At 27.5% G+C, this 19,202-nt stretch overlaps 2 protein-coding genes across 2 annotated transcripts in view; both read right to left on the reverse strand.

Moving 5' to 3' along the window:
• Positions 1-31: 31 nt before the first annotated feature.
• Positions 32-3,540, reverse strand: LOC122530108 (syntaxin-5). Its single transcript, XM_043656779.1, has 5 exons — positions 3,253-3,540; positions 2,620-2,876; positions 2,340-2,531; positions 2,153-2,274; positions 32-482 (listed from the first exon to the last, which is right to left on the reverse strand). The coding sequence occupies exons 1-5, from the start codon at positions 3,449-3,451 to the stop codon at positions 323-325; spliced, it is 930 nt and encodes a 309-aa protein (XP_043512714.1). The 5' UTR covers positions 3,452-3,540; the 3' UTR covers positions 32-322.
• A 2,885-nt stretch (positions 3,541-6,425) lies between these two features.
• The window catches only part of LOC122530110 (icarapin-like), an 86,758-nt gene continuing 73,981 nt past the window's right edge, over positions 6,426-19,202 (reverse strand). The window contains exons 3-4 of the mRNA XM_043656781.1: positions 10,763-10,878; positions 6,426-7,886 (exon numbers count right to left, since the gene is read on the reverse strand). Of these exons, the coding sequence (XP_043512716.1) occupies positions 7,614-7,886; positions 10,763-10,878 (389 nt within the window). The 3' untranslated portion in view covers positions 6,426-7,613. The remainder of the gene's footprint in view (positions 7,887-10,762; positions 10,879-19,202) is intronic.

Consider the following 19,202-nt stretch of genomic DNA (forward strand, 5'->3'; position numbering starts at 1 on the left):
TACATACATATATACCAAAAATTACCAAGCATTGAAAATTATACATTTATTACCCACAGCTTCCTTTTTACATTTTATAAACAACAATGTAGAATTTTGTCTACATTGATGGATCTTTTAATAATTAATACTTACAGTATTCACAATTCAACAAAGAGGTTGAGGAATGCAATAACTATATTATAATTCTATGACTAATGAGTCGTAATTTTATAAAAATTCGTCTTGTTCTTCGATCATCTTATATCACATGTAATGGATATGGATGGTCAACTACAAAGTTGCGTAAAGAAATATATATAATAATAATGTAATAATTGTTTTATGCCAAAAATACTACAAAAAATATGAAGAAAAATATAAGAACCGCGAAAATTTTTATCATTAACCACCTGTTATTAGTTACAGATTGGAAATATTTTAAGATTTCTGCATGTGCCGCTTCCACATTCAATTCTGTATCTTCTATATTGCTATCTATCCTGAAAGTTTATTTAAATTTATTATAATAAATTCATAAATAATTGTAAATATCATCCATTAATAAATGTATTCCGTATAAAAATGATATAATTGTTTCAACAAGATTAAAAATTCAAATATATCGAAATTGTTAATCAAAGAGTCATGAAATGCACTAAATTCATTACTTCCTGGTATTTGATTATTTATTTCATTATATGTATTTAGATATATTATTTAAATATATTAATGTATATACAGAGTGGTTTTTTAAGAAAAGCTACTTAAATATCTTTTCGAATCGTGATGATGCAAAAAATATTTTTTACTTAACATGAATGGTATCAAAAGATCAATAAGAATATTTTTTCCCAAAGTCATTTTTTTCAGAATTTTCATTAATGTTCTTTTTTTTCATACAACAATGTTTTCTTTTTATTGCATGTAGTTGATAAAAAAAAATACATTCAGATATGTAAAGAACATAACCTTGAGATGACATTGATACCGAAAAATTTAAGTTTTATGTAAATTTATTTCTATCGAGATCACTGATTTTAGCTAATAAGATCGTATTAAATATTCTAGAAGATTTAATCATGAAATGTTTAAGCCAGTGCTTACTTTTTTGCTTATTATTATCGTCACAGTAAATATTCAAAATGCTGCCCTTCTGCATTGTTTTAAACAAGTAATAAATAAGTGATTGTGATAACCTTTCTTTTCTTTCAGAATTAATCCAGCACTAGCTCTAATTATTCTCATATCTTTTGGTATAGGTGGGTGTTCGTTGATAAACTGTTTATTTTAATTTTCTTCACAAAAAAAAAAAAAGAAAAGAAAAGAAAATCCATTGGAGTGAGATTCGGCGAATACAACCGGTGGCCATGCAACAATTTCATTACTAGGGATATGCGGGTACGCGACTGTTCGGGTCGGGCGGGCTCGAGCGGGTAGCCCGACGATTTCGGATCGAGTTGGAAAAAGTTCAAGGGAGATAGGATCAGAGGTGGGCATTATTCGAATAATATTTCGAATAAATTATTCGATATTTACGAATAACGATTTTATTCGAACAAGGCTTATTCGAATTGGGCATTATTCTTTGTGCAAGCCCAAACCTGAAATTTCGGATACCCGCACACCCCTAATGGATACTAATGGTACATTATGCATGAGCATTTGTAGCTCATCTTGTAAAAATGTCGCATACTTTTCTTCGTTTAAAATATCGTTTATAAAATACAGACTAATTATTTGATTATTCAAAAATAATCTAATACTGCACCACACTTTATTCTCCAAAGTCTTTGTTCATTCAATGAAATTTTTTTCCTTTTAACACATAATTCTCACACACATAAAACTGCCGACAGTTTGACGAAAATTTTTGACTAACTTTGCGTATGTATTTCGTGATGGACAATTACGATTACGAAATGTATTTTTGTACACTCGAACTGCTTCTCTCCAAATACTGGTCATGTTTACCATAAATGAATATCATATTGCATTGAATATATTCTATCATGAATTACCGACAAATTTCGATATACTACAATATTATATTTTTTGCATCATCATAATTCAAAAGATATTTAAGTGGCCTTGCTAAATGGACTATCTTGTATATGCCTGAACATAATAATTTGTTTAGATATTTCATAATATATGATTAAAATGTTTTTACCTTTCTACCATTTCTTCTTGTTCCTTGACCATGTGTGCTAATTGTTGAAAAATTCCACCGAGTTCAACTATAGTTGATTCAATGCTTTGCATTGCTTCTGCTCTTGATTGGACATATGCATCCTAATTGAATAGACTGATTGTATTATTATTTTCTCGTTATTCATCATATATGTTGTATAGCTTACATTATCATCTTGAATTGCTTGTTGCATTGTTAACTGTCCCATTGCTGGTTCCAAATCTATAGCTACGGAAGAAGGCGAATTTTCTTCTTGCAGTAACAATGAACCTTGTTTTCCAGTTACACTTGGAGGTAACATGGTAGATACAGATCCTTGAGTGAATTGTTGTCTTCTACTTTGTTCTTCTCTCATATTCTGTATACATTTTTGTGAGAATTATTACTCAACTATAGTATTTTTCTTTTTCTTTTCAACTCTAATGTTTTTTCTTTTTCTTACATACCTCTGATCTCACTTCGAGTACACTTTTAAAATGATTTGACATGTTTGCTAACTTTGATTGTAAGGCCATAACAATTGATGACGAATGCGAGGCCATGTGATGACTCTGAGAAGCACCATATCCTTCCCGTTGCTTTTTACTAAGCTCTTGTAGTTTTCCTATTTGATGATTCAAACTTTTCAAATCTGTTTTTATAATATTTGTTAATTCCTCAATTTCCATTTGTCTGTCGTTGAATATAGATTTTCTTTTTGCCACTGAAACAATTGATTTAATAAATATGTATTGTTACACATATAAATATGTTTATACTCCAATCTATTTAAGTTTAACATATGTATATTGCATATATATTTACATGTATACAATTTTTATATACGATACAAGTTATCTACTTTTTTCAATCAAAAATAAATGGAAGAATTTAATGTAAAATGAACTTCAAACAATGATCAAAACATCACTTCAATCAAAGTTCAATAGTTAACTGATGTAATCTACATTAAACTTCAAATTGGTATTCATTTTGATAAGAGGATTTACACTGTAATCTCATCTTTTTATTTACATAACATAAATATGCTGTGCTAGACTGAACAAGAGCTTAACATTAAATAATCATTGTAATCTTACCTAATGCAAGCTTTTCTAATTTAGCATATGTACTCGCTATATTCCTTCCAATACTCTTAGCTATCAACATAAAGTTCGAGTAACTTTGTAATTGACGTGCTCGACGAGGATTTTGCAAAACCGCTGTTCGAGCCACGGTTCTGCTTTGCATTGTTCGAATAGCGTTAACAAATTCATTGGTCCTGTCGCGCGACGTCATTGTCGCGACTGTGATTCCCGTTTACTTTCCTCCGTTTTCGACACGTCCACATGACAGCTATACCCTGTACGGTGAATTTTGCCACTTTAATCTTGAGAACGTCGGGTATCAAGGTGCACACTTGCCGAAAACGAAATATCACTAGGATAGATGTCACCATTTCTGATGTCAGAAATGTAAAATTTGAGTTTATTGAATTTGAATTTTAAACACGACTCGAATATTCTTCGAATTGTTCTCAAAATATCAAACTATTATAATTAATAAATATTAAATAAACGTAGATAAATAAATAGCTAATATTTCATATTATCGTAATGAGCGTAATTAAAAAAATGTCTAGAGAATGTTTTAGAGAATTAAAAAAATGTTTTAGAGAATTAAAAAAAAAGTTTAATGTTTTTTTAAATTGTCATCAACATTTTATATTGGTTAATTTAGAATTTTAAACACGTTTACTCAATGTCACCATGCTTGTGAAATTCATTCCATTGATTTCAAATTTTCAGACAATATCTTTTATACCGTAAGACTTTTCGATAAGTTAAAGTCGTTTAATTTTTGTACAATTTCAAAATTTCAGAGAAAGATAAGTTGCCGTTCTTTCTTTTTTAAAATAACTTTACACGTAGATTTATATATTAGAATTATTTATTATTTAGACAAGAATTTTCAAGTTATTTAAGTTGATATAAGAATATTTTGCATTTCAATAATTATATATTGCATATATAATTATTATTAATTAATATATAATTAATTTTATATTAATAACATTAATATATATATATATAATTTATCAGTAATTATTCCATTTTGATATTTAGGTAATAACCCATGTCTGAAAAACGTTTGATTATATTTTGGAAATGTTTTAAACATGCCCTCTAATATCTCTGCTTTATATTATAAACTAAAATGTCTTTATTTAATTTTTAATTATAATAATTTAATTATAATTTTATTATAATTAATAAAATTAAAATTAATTTAATTTGGAATTTTAAGATATTTTACGTATTTTTTAGAAATAATGAATAGAGAGCGAATTTTTATGCAAAACGATACGTACCACTTATGACATGGATGTGCTGCAATCCAGCATGTTAAATTAGAAATGTCCAAACATTTGTGTTTACAACTCATAGGTATAGGTCACTTAGAATTTCGATTAGACATCCCATAAATTTCAATTAGTCTGAAGTGCGATGAGGTCACCATAGGAATTCCCACGTCATAAATATATGCGTACACGAAATATTGTACATGTAACGGGGTAGTTTCCAGATATGCTAATCTACTTTCACTCGAGGCGATGAGAAATTTTAGACCTTCTCTATACTTCCTGATTAGTCTTGACACATCCACTGCTCTACAATTGCTCAGAATCCTTTAGAAAGAGTACTCAAAGTTTGTTATAAAAGAGGATTTTTAAGGAAATCAGAGAGAGTGATTTTTAACATTCTAATCAAAGCAAGAAACTAATCATCAGACGTCAGTTAATATTCGGTTAAGAGTATCTTAACGCAATACGAACGTAATCGTCAGTACCTTGATCATTTAGACAAACCAAGCTTTTTAAATCTAGTAGAAGCCATCAGACTTATTGTAAAATACAGCATCAGTTATTTAGTACAACAGTGGCTGATCCTTCGAATTCCAAGGAATATACTCAAAGGTATATTCATCAGTCTTGACTTAACATATTATAAAAAAATGGAATACTTTAAATATTTATATAATATTTATATCCTTCAAATTCCAAGGAATATACTCAAAGGTATACTCATCAGTCTTGACTTAACATATTATAAAAAATGGAATACTTTAAATATTTTACATATCTTTTTAGATTATGTGGATTCTCTGCAATTCTGCAATTTTAAGTTTTTCGTGCATGCATAAAAATTCACACTCAAAATGTAATAATTAATCATAATTGTATTTTTAAATTGTAACACTTCTCCAACATTCTTTTTTATCAGATATTCTTGAAACGTCTACTACTAGAAATTTTAAAAGTGCCTTTGAGATATCCAGATTAGAAATTTAGACATTCAGACTTGAAATGGACGGTTTTAAAGAAATCTTTAGAATGTAATGTTGCGTGCAATTATATAAAAATAAAATTTAAGTAAATGTTGAAGCCTTGATGGTTTCAACGAAGTGGTCGAAGCATTTCCAAATGTTTCGCGTTGTCGTTACAATATTCTCGAATACGTATAAAAACATTTTATGCCAAAGAATATTATTTTTGTTATCCCCGAGAGACGACCGCAGGCTTGTTCTATTTAGCGGCCTTTAAGAACGATTGACATTTCTTAAAGACATTTAAATATTAGTGCCTAGGTCAGGGCAATCGAACTTTCAATTGATTGGCTATAATTCAGTCAAAGCTTGTAAAACAGGCCCGTCATCAGCGGGAAAGACAGATACAACTGCGAATCAGTTACAATTTCGAAGTATATACAATAACTCAGTTGAACAGAATTGCTGGATCTTTTCTAATCGATCAACTAAAAACTACGGGTTTTCAACACGTGCAAGATTAATTTTGAGTACAGACACCATACAATTCGCTTCCAACCATAAGCGACTCAACAGTATTATCTGATAATTTTAGATGTCCTGATATTGTACTGAATTATATATTTTTAAAAGTTGAGGTCAATATGAAAGTTTTCAAGAGAAAAGATTTGCTATTAATTTTTAGTTTCGAATCTTCCTATACTATATTTATCCTAATAACGGTATTTAATTTATTAATAAAGAAAAACTCACTTTTCTTACTTATTTAATATTACTAATATTATGTGTAGATGGATTTTAATGTCACAATATAATAACAATTTTGGGACAAGGTCTGAAATTTATTTCTAAATTTAATTTTCATATATTTCTTATATTAATATTCTTTTATTTCGCTATATAACATCACTAAAATTCTATAGGGAAAATTAAATGGATAACTCAATTTTATGCCAACAATGTTTATTTTTTATGCAAACATTAAGTTCCATTAAAAAAACTGTCTTCACATGAAATAATTCGCTACGCTTTAAATTGTACTGTTTCTGATTTCATAAAAAAATAGATTTCAGTTTATTTTACAAGCCCCCTTCAGTCGAAGATTGAATCACAATCAACCATTCTATAGTTTCAGATAGTTCGGTATTCACTTATGCGTGAGAATTTTTGAGTGTTCTTTCAAAGATATATTAGTATAATTAAAATTCGATCGCACATTACAAACGAATGCAAGTATCAAATTTCTGTTACATGGTATTTCTTAATACTTCACTATGGAGAGGAAAATTTATGTATCTGGAAGAAGGAAGGACGACATTGTTGATCATGCAACTTTCTCATTTAATCAAAACTTCGAAAGTTCCCGTTCAAAATTCCCTATTAGCGAATATTATAAATGGTGTACAAACGCATACTGTGATTTTACTATTGCTGATAATTCATAGGATTGTCATACGCAGCTACGTATAATTTAGTTCATACGTTTTATCTTTAAGGAGGCATATTTTTGAATGTTACAACAATCGGCTTCGTTACAGGCAATTCTTAAATACACAACGTATATATAACTATAGGAGAACATACAACATTATATGTATATCATCTATATAAATCTACAATAATCGACTTTATTGCCTCGCGATGGTTTACAGTTTTTTCATACACGTCGTCGAATTGAATCCAAAAGAGCGCCACGGACGGATATCTTACGTTCTTCTGCTATGCATTTATTTAAATATCATCCGATTAAGTGTACAACGAACATATATAAGTAAGTATATAAAAATACAATCGAAATAATTTATAAAAATACGAGATCACGTGTTATTCTCGTTATACAATTTATTGATTTAATTTTAGAAAAACATAATATTTGTTTCACAAAGATTAGGACTGTAAATAGTTTTATAAACTTTAGATTATAAATTGCTTATAAATGTTTTGACATTGTGTTTTAAACACAATACTGTACACAATAATCTCAAATACTTTAATGAAGATATTGTACATAAGATATTCGATATAATGTAAACAGAAGTGCCAATTGTTAAATTTTCAGAGAAATTTACGAACGATAGAAACGATCTTCCGGATTCAATAAGCCTGACGCTATGTTTCAAAGTTTTTCGACTGCTTAAGCAGTTAGAGTGTCCACTTGGTTCTTCGGTATTTCGTTATCGAATTCTTCGACGGTTTCCACGCTTCGTGAAGGTGTAGTGCGGTCTTCTTTGCTGGTAACCGTTGTAGGCAGAGTGGTCACTTCGGGATCTGCCTCGCTTTCGGTCAACAGAAGAGTGTCGTTCTGAGGTCTCACGTCTATCACACGGACGCGGATCAACGTGCTATATTCATCGTTACCATCGGTATAGGTCGTTTCATTGATGGTCAACACGTGTCCATTGATGACCTAGACAAAAAAATTTTTTTAATAAAAATTCTTGAATAATTTAAATTCAGTTTTAAGCAGCTAACCGAACTACGAATATAGTCTTAAATATGTTGTATTTTAAATATTTTTTTAAGGCAAAAACTTAGAACAAAAATAGTGATATTAACGAAATCACATAATTTGGACTGGCAGAAAAAATTTAACGTAACATGATTGAACGTATTTTTCTTTTCTTTAAATATTATCAAAATACATATAATTTTTAAACATTTGATTTTAATGTTCAATAAAATTTTACGATCTTTTTTTTAATGAAATGCTCTTAAAAAAAAAAAGATACTGAATGTGATAAAAAAGTGAGAACAGCAAGATTAAAGAATTAAAGAATTTTTCGAAACTTTATAAACGAATTGTCGATTTGAAAAAGAAATTAAAATAAAAGATTATTGAATAGATAATTAATTGTTATTTCATAAAGATAATTCCAATTAAAGTAGGTTTGAAATATAAAGTTTCACTTCTAAACTTTACTAAAAAGAATACTCCAAATGATTGGCTTATTAGAAAGGACATTAGTAAAATTTTATTGGAGAGGAAGCTGCAACCTTAAAATACATTTAATGTTATTTATCTTAAATCAGTTTATTGATATAAAATTATATTTACGAATTTAAATGTATATTTAAAAAATATGAGAGACATTAATGCTTGGTATAGATACTGCTAACTTATTGAAATCTTTTTGATTTGATACATAATGATTTAAATGAGAATTGAGTGATGATCGATTTAGACTTCAAACGTTTCATATTTGAAAAGAGATCTCCCTAACAGCCTGTCGTGCTAGGTATTACATTAATTCTCTTTTTTAATGCATATTAAAGTTTGTTAATAAAAATATAGTATGAACATTTGTTTGATGAGGGATAGTTTTATCAATATCTTATATTTAAATTTTTTAATTTCAAGTATCCTGCACTATTAATTTGATACTTGTATGTACTTATTACATGTATTACTATGTACTTGTATCGAGCACAGTAACGAGCTCCATATTACCAATTCCTGATATCATTTTTCAAATTATACTATTATTTTCTTTTGTGTATATTAAATAAATCTTCAACTCTCATCTGTCTCTTGTGTGAATTCAACGCATTTTTCTTATAAAATGTCTTATTATGTAACAATCCAAAACTTATAGGTATAAAGGACATTTATTTTTCTGTATGTTACCAAATTTACAAATATTTGTTTTCAAGATCATTAACAGATAGTACATTGCTTTTTAATTACATTATTATTATTACACATTTAATGTACCAAAGTGAAAATAAGCAAAACATTTATTGTTCTGAACATAGTTGTAACAAGTTGAAAATCCAAAATAAACAAATAAATAAAATTTAAAAGAATAACATCACAATAAGGAATTAAATACGCGTGAGAGTAGGATTTGTGTAAATCTTATACGCAATTTAGAAACTTAATTTATTTGTTATTAATAAAAAAATTTGCAAATTTAATTATTTATCTTTTCATTATAGGCATTTTGTCAATTTCGTACCAATTTCCTACAAATTAATTGACATAAAAAATAACATAAGAAACGGATGAAAGTTAATACTACGTATAAAATATTAATTTTTGTTTATGAATGTTTGTTTACCTGTTAAATTCTTTAAACTTTGATTATGCATTCATGGGAAATTGAAAATGGATATAATATGTAAAGCAAAGTATTTATCACAATATATAATGATGAAAAAGATATTTTTATTTTTTTCGTTATGCTCTAAAAAAATTTGAAAACGCATGAAAATCTAACAATTGTAACAATTTTTAATGAATTTCAAAGATTACACGAATAATAAATAGCACAACAGATAGTTCATCTCACGATCAGCATTGATGTGTAGATTAAGTTGCGCAATTTATTACGTAAATTGCACACATTCGGCCAGAGGCGACTGTGCATCAGTTGTACTCTTAAGCAATCCTATTAATTATATAATCTTTGAATAATGATACAAGTTGGACGATATTATCTTTCACGAGTGAAACGTAACGAATCATTGTAGATACTTATTGTTTCAACACTTATTTACCTATTTTAAATTTAATGATATTGAAGCATTATTTTAAAGGCGACCATCTAAAATCTTTGCAATGATATTATTTTTACTATTACATTTTACGAAAGGGATTGGTGATCATTAAAAGTGCTACAACTATATTTTATTATCGTTATTATACGTTCAGTATTATATTATATTTAAACTTGTTTGCAATTTTAATATATAAAACGTACTTTTTTGTAACTTTAACAAACATACAAGTATTTAATAAATACTCAAATAAAATGTTCAAATAGAAAACTCCCATTTCTGTATTTGAAAAGACAAAAGTTAGTATTTTCCATAAATCAGAATTAAAACAGAATTATATATAAAATTATATAGAATTATATATATTATATATAAAATATACATTAAAAAAGAAAAATTAAGAAAAAGTTAAGAAAAATACAAAAAAAAAAGATTCGCTTTAATTTCTCATTCGATGATTTTCACCAGTTTCTCTTCAATTTTTCAAGATATTTCCGGTATTATTCATATACAATAATAATCGTTATAATTTGTCACTCGTTACTTCCTTTGTCAATAAACACCAAGTACGAATTGGTGCAAATAAGATTCCCACTTTTAATGATCAGAATTATACTTGCTTTGGATATATTCATCGAGAATGTACGTTTCATTATACAAAGACTAGATGCGTAGTAAATCAAAGTAACAAAGGATTCTAGCTGAAGGAACAAATTTGTCAAGCGAGTGAAGTGATTATCCGAACGAGGCAACCGGAAATGAGCGTAATATTTACGCGTGACTAACCTTGGTGGTGGAGGTGGTGTTCGCTCCTTCAGGAATCTTGCTCCAATTCACGACACCTTGCTCGGGAATATGTGACAAAATTCCAGCCATCTGATCTCTCAACCTCTTCATTTGAGCTGAAAATAAATTTAAAATAGATTATTAAACTGGCGAGGAACAGATCACAAAAGATAGATTATTATACTTCGTTCGAGCTGAAAATAGATTTAAAATAGATTATTAAACCGATCGCGAAAGAGATATTATACCGAGCAATTTTATTATATAAAACTTTTTCACATTTTCGAAAGATGTTTAAGAGGGATATTCTTATTAGACTTGTAGTATGTATGCATATGGATAGGAATATCGATGTACGCTTCAAATTGATACATTGAAGAGCTTAATGAAGGATATTACATTAGTATGATATGATAGATATAAATTTTTGTACGACAGTACGTATTTCGTTGGAAAATAGTTCGGTAAGTTTTATGGTTTGCTAGCCAAATCGAGTTTATGACAGGAACGTGAGCTTCCAATAGTTCAGAGAGTAAGAAATTCTATTTGATTCCTTGTACTATCAGTTTTTGCTTTAGTTGTTTGTAGAATAAAAGTTAGTAACTGGAACTGGAATTTGAAAAAAATAGTTACTTATTACTTATTGATGGTGCTAATTACTATCATCGTGCAATATGTTGTAAACAATAATCCTCGAAAATAACATTATGAAGAAATTCATTTCCAATTTTTTGAAGATATTAATAACTATTCAGATAAAATGTATGCAACGTAGACATACAAGTGCAAAACATGGTATAAATAAAATGATCGTTAATTTAAATAGGTATGTATATTATTTTTATTTAATATTTACGAGTATAGTGTTTACGACATTTATGTTTACTAAATTAGAAATTTTCATAATATGGAAGTTTCTGTTCAATCATTTAAAGTATAAATATCAAGCTTACAATAGCAAGCGTTTCACAATCTTATATTGATCGAAATGTTTTTCTTATCAATCATGTCTCATATTCGCTTTTGAATTTCTCATATTTTTGAAGTTTGTGTATAAATCTATTGAAAAATAATAATTTAATTTAAAAACAAATATTTTACTCTACTTTCGATGATGTATATATATTCTTCCTAGTTTTTCTATAATTTCCAAAAATCTTGTAGGTTTGACGTTTATTTTATTGTATAAAGTTTTCATAAATATTTTAGAAATGGAATTTCGGCCTAGAGATTTTTAATTTCTAATGAGTTAATTGTCTCATAGATTCTTGACAATATTTATACAATTTCAAAATTTTTAATTAAATTAAAAGAATGAAATAATTGCCTTACACGTTCTTGATAATATTTAAATCCAGTAATATAAAACTTTGACATTATGAGTATCAGAATATACAGGGTTGTATTATTTTTTTGAATTACGAATTTTTCTCTGTTTACATGCTTTACACGTGCTGTTATTTGCTCGTTTATGAGTTTCATGTAATCCATACTTTCTACTTTTTCATTTATCAGTTCAGTACTCGTCTTTTCTTTACATCTAACTACTGTGAAAACTATAACCACATAAGACCCATATAGATAACAACTACAAAATCTCTCCGTTTTTTTATTTAGTATCTAGTTCGATACTGTTAATCTTTTTTTAAAATCATGAAAATAATGTCATCAGCATTAGATCAAGTATAAATGTTTTCTTCCCCTAAAAATATAATTATACTTATAAATTATAACTATAATTATACTTATAAATTATAATTATAATTATAAAAAATATACTTATAAATTATCGAAATTATTATTTTTTATGAATTACGAATTACCGCCATTCATGCATAAATAAATAATAGTTTTCCCGTTTTTCTTCTTTCAATCATATTTTCGCAAAATAGATTGTATATTTGCAAATGTAGCTTCCTGTGCAATTTCACGTAATGTTCTTTTTTTCACAGACGATTTTCATTTTTTACAATAATTGCTTACTAATTGTTGTAATCAATTATTCTACACAATAATTATTCGCCATATTATGAGGACCTGATCTTTTCACTATCTTTCAGCTCTGTCATTTTGTCACCCATGTTTCATTAAACAAACATATAAACATATACACACGCAAGTTTTTCAATTGCTTTCAACAAAATGACAATAATTACTTAATCTATTGAAAATCACAGGGATTTTTATTATCTTGTCTATGATTATTATTATGTTGTATTAAGTGTTGAACTAATCTTAATAACGATGTTTAAAAGAATAAACAAAGAAAGAAAGAGAAAAACGTTGGATAAAAATATTACGTGGAATAGATCTCGAAGAAATTAGTTCATCTACATCATATGACTTTGAAAAGCAGAGAATTAGTGAAATAATTCGTTTCACTTTCTAATAATATTATTGTATCGGAGTGAATTCTGATATTTAACTTACATCAGTTTCAGAAACAGTTGTAAGTAAAAATTAATTTCTAACTATTTAAATAATATTCATAGCTTTAGTGATATGATACATATTTCTTTTATACGATAATGATACGATTCATCAAAATCTTTCTGTGACATGTGACTATATATAAATATTTCTTTGTGTAATAAATACTTGCAATAACAGTGGAAATTAAATATTTCTTTATGTAATAAATATTTGCAATAACAATGGAAATTAAATATTCCTTTATGTAATGAATACTCGCAATAACAATGGAAAGATTAAAGAAGATAATATAATATATATTATGCAATTTATTAATAATTAAACAATATATTATTATAAATAACTTTCGACCTTCACTTTTGTCCAACAAATTTCTGTATATTGTAATCATATTATGTAATTATTATAGATATTACATATTATATATAGTATTATATAATATATATTGTTCAGATATATAATTAATATCTAATATTTAGTATATAATATTATATAAATATTATATATTTCAGTTACAGCAAATCTGTATTAAATTAAATTATAAAGTCATGAACTTCGTGAAGGTTATTTTTAGGATAAAATATTTTCAAATCAGGTCGACGTGCTATCACTTGAACTCGATATTCTTAATTCGATAAAAGAAAACAGCAATGTACTTGAAGATATCAATATTCTTCGGCGTCGCTATTAGGATACTGAATAACGATGAATAAGGAAGTACTTTTTCCATGTCAGAGTCTAGCTCTGTAATATTTAAATACTATATGAAAAAATAAATCAATTTTTTTCATTTGACAAGGAATTACAATGTACAGAACATTTTCTTACAGTATAGTTCCATCGTGTTACGTATCTTATTTTATAAGTAACGTTATTATTACTTAATTTTTACTATTCGAAAACATCGAACAAGTTTTTATAAGCTCAATGTTCAAGCTAATCGAAATAATTATCTGATGAATTTCGTTACTCGTCACGAACTCGACAAAAGAATCTGCAACATTTTGAAATTTGTTCATTCAAGAGACGCAAAATTGTTTATTATCAATGCATTATCTCTCACAGCGGTATGCAACGCGAAAATATCGAGTCGTACATATTTTTTTTCGGGTTCGGATCGAGTTTCCCCGAAAACAGAATAAAATTACATCAATCAGAAAGATTAGCTGTTTAAGTATTTAAAATAAAAATTTAAAATAATATATAATCAAATAATAACTTTTAATTTATTTAAATTTAAAATAAAAATGTTACATCATCGGTGATGATTTTTGCTTCGTATTTTGTCTTTTATAATTGCAGAATTTCTAGAAGAGATCCGACTTTTTCGGGAATCACGAAATATTCAGGAATTTTGAAAGAGTCGGAAACCCGGCTTGATCCTGATCATCCGCTTTTCTATACTTTCGCGTTCTCGCACGTCTCTATCTCGTTTCGATTGTTTCAATCAGTTACAAAAGTGATTCGGAAGATACTGTAATCGAACTTGCGCTGTTAGCGCAAACCGTGTTAGAAAGTCGATCCAACGAGGAATGGGAAACGATGTTGAAAAAAAACGTCATGGCGTCGGTTGGAACATCGGACATTATTCAGGGAGCAGTACGTTCACAAGTGCAGTATTAAGACCAACCAGGTTACCAACTGGCAGTCAGATGCGAAAATAGAAACTGTAATTACTTCTATAGACCATCGTCGATGACAATTGCTCGTCTAACTGCTTTATCAATGGAGGGAAATAACTTAATGCAATGTCGCGGATTTTTATTCATGTCAGATTCTAGCTTTGTAATATTTAAATACTATATAAAAATAAATCAAATAAATTAAATATACTATATAAAAATAAATCAAATAAATTATATATACTATATAAATATACCATATAAAAATAAATCAAATAGATTATATATACTATATAAATATAAATCAAATAAATTATATATACTATATAAATATACCATATAAAAATAAATCAAATAAATTATATATACTATATAAATATAAATCAAATAAATTATATTGTCATATGAAGATAGATTGGTTGTTTTGCTAGGCATGTTTTAATTTATATCATAGTGGTACTAAAGAGAGATTATGAATTAATTACTGTAGAAATATCCTGTATAATTACGGGGAAAGTAGATATTAAATTTGTGGAAAATTGACATAAACTGAAACATAAAATTGACATAGAGAAAATATATATTAATGAATTTATGAATATTAATGAATTTTTAAAGAAACTATTGTATATTAAAGAAACTATTTTATATAATATATTATATTTTTGTCTGTCCTAATCGTACAAAAATATAAAATGTTCACAACTGAAAAATTCGATGCTTTCTGAGAGTTATAACCTTTTTCTATAGTTGGATAATATTTGTGTAATTGTGACAGAGTTTTATTTCTTAGAAATACAACTCTACAGGCCGCTCTGCAATATAAATTTTCTCAGAAGGGTCAAGAGTATATAATGAAAGAGTATAAGGCAAAAAGATACTTTACTTTACAATTGTCAATTAATTATAAACTGATATTTTTGTTATCGTAGACAAATTGGGTTAATGGGAAATTAAATGAGGGCATTCTAATTGAAAATATGTAGAGTGATGGCAGCCGATGTATTCACTTTTTTCTTTTATTTACTTTTCTTGTACTATATATGCACTGGAAAGTTTATTTTTGATGTAATATTATAAAGAATGTATTGAACAAAAGAAATACTGAACATACATTTATTGACTAAAAGAAACAGTCTAGTTATACATAATGACTTTGTTATATAATATATAACATTATACATAATACATAATATACATAAATATTAAATGTAATATTATGCATATTATATATAACATAATACACAATACAATATAATAATATTACATATTATATAATTGCTAATTATATATTATACAACATATTTGTAATACATATTGTATATACATATTTTATAAATATATATAATATATATAAACATATAGTAATCTTTATGTACAAGAAAAATATAATTGTACAACACGTGTTCATACTATGTTATAAATTTTCTAATGAAGATTTATAACAATACAATAAATAGAATTTGTTAATACAAATAAAAAAAAGAACTAAATACGTATATTGCAATATTTTGTGAAATTATATATATTATAGTTTATCCAGTGAATATTGGTTATTTTAATGATCCTAAATATTTTTTCAAAGCAACACTTCTGCACAAAATTGCTTTTTCTTTATATAATTTCAGTTAAACTCTACAGTTTGTCTAAATGTGGACATTTAGCAGGTTTGGCATAATTTTTAACCACCGGAGCAGCATCTTTATAACATAGTACAAAATAATATCGTAATTAAGGTGCTTGTAAAATCACATTAAATGTCAATTCAGAGTTCGTTATTTCATTAATGACACAAGAATTACAAATACCATACAGTTAAGAAAAATTTCATAGTTTTGTATTAGAACTTTACGAAAGTCTATACACTATTGTTTTGATTAAAAAAATATTATCAAATATGTTTCTTTACTTTTGTCATTTTGAGTGATTTTTTTGTGTGAATATTAACTGTTGATACAGAAAAATACTTAACATTTTTATTTCCAATTGACGCACCTTCGAAATTAAAGGATAAATAAAAATTTCTTGGAGTATGCGAATATATGCGTTTCCTAATTTTTGTCAGTATATATTCTGCAACGTGTACATTTATCACTTTTGTGATTTGTGAAATATCGTCATGGGCTCGTAAATGACGAGAGAATTTCCATAACTCGGCAACCATAAACTTGCGATATGCAATGCGGAACAAACAGAGTGTGTAGGGTGCAATAAAGAAGACCTCGAGTCCGTAAGGTATGATGTAGACCACATGATAGGAGAAGCCAGGCGTTACAAATCATCAAGGGCTGGTGTAGCCCGATAGAGATTATTAAGTACTCGCAGAACGCAATAAAGATTAACCCTAGGATCGTTGAAATTCGGCAAAGGCTGCCACTAAATTATAAAGTACGATGTTACACGTACATCATGCCGCGCCAGTAAGAAACAGGCCCTTTTATACAGGTGAAAATCAATATGGATGAAAACAACGAACTAACAGAATTCAATTAATATTAAATGGGATATATTAAAATAAATGAAGCTACAAAGTGAGGAGAAATAATGTAGCCGTTTTTATCAACAACATCTCCTTTCACGAATATTAAATTGCGTATGATTTTTATTAGATCAATTCCTCATAATTTAACATAGTCAAATTGTGCAAAAGTTAAAGTTTTATTCAATGGTAATTTCTTCCAAATATACAGTGTTGGCGCTGTTCTCAACATTTCTTCTCGCAAGTGGTATATACTTTAGAAAAAAAATGGAAGAAGAAAAGGTTCTAGTTTTTTATAAACATGATCGCGAACTTCAATTTTTTACGTTTGCAATATTGTTCAAGAAACGAAGGTGACCTTTTGTTTTTTTTTTTTTTTTTTAAATAAAAAAAAGTGTTATGTATATCGAAAACTATTAGGAGATATTTTAAGTTTAATTTTGCAAAATTTTATGAAATCTATACGTGAAAGGTAAGAATAGTGTGAACACAGTTCACAAAGTGAACTGTCTCTATCTTTCATACGATAGAATCAAGGTTAAAATAAACTTTCCTAAACTAGTAATTTTTCAACGTTTTTACGGAGACTATCGAATCAAAAAGTATGTCATTCCCATTTTGAAAAATGGGAAAGCCATACTTTTTTTTTTGAACGACATTGCCAATATAAAAAATTGAAATATATTGTCCATGAAAAAGACATTAAAACTTTTTCCCATTTTTCTCTAAAATATATCAGTTGCAAGAGAAAACGCTGAGGATTAACACTCTGCATATATATGTTACAATGAACAGATTAGATAAATTACGATGAAATAAATAAATTCTATGATATATTGTTTAAAAATGACAAAAGTAGATGAACTCCATTTTGGAGTCGAAAATTATTGCACAAACTATTGGGTTTATCCAAATCATCCAGTGTTGAAATGAAGTACACTATCGCAAGTATACTCAATAAAACTTGACTTATAGGAATTTTTGATGTAAAAAATGATGTAAAATTTTATCGAGTATTTCGGAGAATTCGAAAAAGACATTAAGGGGATATTGTGGTAATCCGGCTTAAAAAAATCGATTTTGTTTTTTACATTTTCTCAAAGTATATGCTTTCGAGAATGTTTGTGTAAAAAAGATTTGTTTGAATTCGTAAAATTAACAAAGTTATAAATGTTTAAAGGAAATGGTGTACTGCTCGCAACGTAAGTATGAATATTTTTGTACAATTTCAAATGTGTTTTTCTCAAAAGATACTTTATTTTACAATATTATTTATTTTTATATTATTATTATTTTATAATATTTCATTTTCTGTACTGCTCGATTGATTGTAAGTATGAATATTTTTGTACAACGGATAACAGAAACTTTAAATATGTTTTCCTCAAATTTATACTTTTTGAATTGGCTGACGGGATATATCATGTTTTAGTTGATCGATCGACTTGAAATTTGGAGGAGATCTTCACCGGATGTACCTTTATCGCATAAACCACGGATTTCAAAATCTGATGTTCTTTTCTATTTCTTTTTTACCACCCAAAAAGACGAAGAGCACAAGGAAAATCGATATTTTAACTTCAAAATGCTGCCATTTTCAAAATTTTCGAAATTTCGCGGTTTCCGTGGTTCATGCGATAGCCATATTTATACTAATTATGATGCATTTTGGTTTTTTAGTTTCAAATAACCAGGTGAACCGGAATCACGTCAGCCATTCGAACCAGTTTTTAAAAAACATGCTTTACCTAAGGCTGTATAATTTCCACAATTTTCATTAATTTCGTTGAAAAAAAAAATTGTAAGTACTCTTTAAGTATTAATAAATCTGCGTGCGAAAACTGCATTCCAAAATGTATTCCATCAAAAAGTCGATTTTTTTCAAGCCGGATTACCAGAATTTACC

Source organism: Frieseomelitta varia, unplaced genomic scaffold (assembly GCF_011392965.1).
Source record: "Frieseomelitta varia isolate USP_RPSP 00005682 unplaced genomic scaffold, Fvar_1.2 scaffold_326, whole genome shotgun sequence".
NCBI lineage: Eukaryota > Metazoa > Arthropoda > Insecta > Hymenoptera > Apidae > Frieseomelitta > Frieseomelitta varia.